Genomic DNA, 1511 nt, shown 5'->3' with positions numbered 1-1511 from the left:
GCCGCCGCGCTGCCTCCTTTCTCGGTGTCCCGGCGGGTGGGGCATCCCTACCAGAACCGGACGCCGCCGAAGCGGAAGAAGCCGCGGACGTCGTTCTCTCGGGCGCAGATCGGGGAGCTGGAGCGGCGCTTCCTCCGGCAGAAGTACCTGGCCTCGGCGGAGCGGGCGGCCCTGGCCAAGACCCTCCGGATGACCGACGCCCAGGTCAAGACCTGGTTCCAGAACCGACGCACCAAGTGGAGGTAGCCCCCCCCCCCCCCCCCCAGGGGGGGAGGCAGGGCGGGGAGGCCCCGGGACCACCCCCGGCCGCTCCCCTGGTCTCCAGAGCCCACCTCGGAGGGGCGTCGTGGGAACACGGTGAGGGTCCGGAGGCTGAGCGGTTGGGGCTGCCCCCGTCCTCCTCAGGGCATGCGGACCTCGAGTGACCCATGCCCCCGTCGCCTGAAAGGAGAAGCCGAGAGATCCTCTGAATGGGTTTGAAGGGAATTAGGCTGGGAACCGGGAGGCTCTCCTGTCCTTCCTCTGTTCTGGGCGGGGGTCGGCAGTCGTAGGGCAAGAGGCGCCTCCCTTGCTCCCCTTAACTGCGGTCCCCTTGTCTGTCTGTCTTCCCCTTCCCTTTCCCCCGCCCCCCCCCGCAGGCGGCAGACGGCGGAGGAGCGCGAGGCGGAGCGGCAGCAGGCCAATCGTCTGATGCTTCGCCTGCATCAGGAGGCCTTCCAGAAGGGCCTGGCGGGGGGTCCGCCGCCAAGTCCGGCCCTGCAAGCCCCCCGCCACCCCCAGACCCCGCCGGGGCCCCCCCACCCGGACCGGCTCTGCCTCCACAACTCCTCGCTCTTCGCCCTCCAGAACCTGCAGCCCTGGGCCGAAGAGGAAGAAGAGGAGGAGCAGCGCAGGGCCTCGTCCCTCTCGGCCGCTCTCCTCTGAGCCCCAGGCGCCGAGGGACGAGGAGGGAAGGGGGGCTCCCAGAGACTTTTGCTGCCCCCTCCCCACTAATTTTTACTGACTGGTTCTTCTTCTTCCCACAATAAAGTCTCCCACGTCTTTGCCGGTCCGTCTTCGCCTCCCCTCCGCCGAGACCCCGGGGCCAAAAGGGAAGGGGCTTCGGTGCCAGCACTGCCATCGGGGGATGGGGGACAGGAGAGGCCCCCTCTTCAGCCTTGAACGCCACCCTCAATCTCGGGGGAGGGTCCTTGGGGGAGGAGGATCCCAGAGCCCCGGCTGTTGGCGGACCCCTTCCCCTTGGCCCAGACCCCTCCAGAGCGCGCGGGGGGGGGGGGTGGGGGGGGGAGGCATCACAGTCCCACCCCTGCAGGAGTGGAGGTGGCAGTTCGCCCCCCAGGGATGGTAAGACCCGCGAGCGGCGGAATGGGGGGGCAGGCTCGAGGGGCAGTCACAGTCCAGGGGCCGCAGGGGTCCGTCGGGCTGGAGGCCGAGCCCAGGCTCCAGGAGAAGGCTGCCTCCTCGCCCCCCCGAATGCCTCCCACCAGGCTAGGTCCACTGTTCTCTTAGGA

The 1511-nt window shown here is 69.8% G+C and overlaps 1 protein-coding gene across 1 annotated transcript; it reads left to right on the top strand.

Annotated features, from left to right (window-relative positions):
* On the top strand, positions 1-1458 carry TLX2 (T cell leukemia homeobox 2; the record flags this gene model as incomplete). The annotated part of the gene is made up of 3 exons (XM_042469730.1): positions 1-242; positions 639-729; positions 781-1458. Coding segments are annotated over 3 exons (477 nt in total), but the record flags the coding sequence as incomplete, so codon positions are not given.
* Positions 1459-1511: the final 53 nt, after the last annotated feature.

Source organism: Sceloporus undulatus, chromosome 5 (assembly GCF_019175285.1).
Source record: "Sceloporus undulatus isolate JIND9_A2432 ecotype Alabama chromosome 5, SceUnd_v1.1, whole genome shotgun sequence".
In the NCBI taxonomy this organism is placed as follows: domain Eukaryota; kingdom Metazoa; phylum Chordata; class Lepidosauria; order Squamata; family Phrynosomatidae; genus Sceloporus; species Sceloporus undulatus.
Note: the sequence above shows the minus strand (reverse complement) of the source record. Positions and strands in the feature narration are given on the sequence as shown.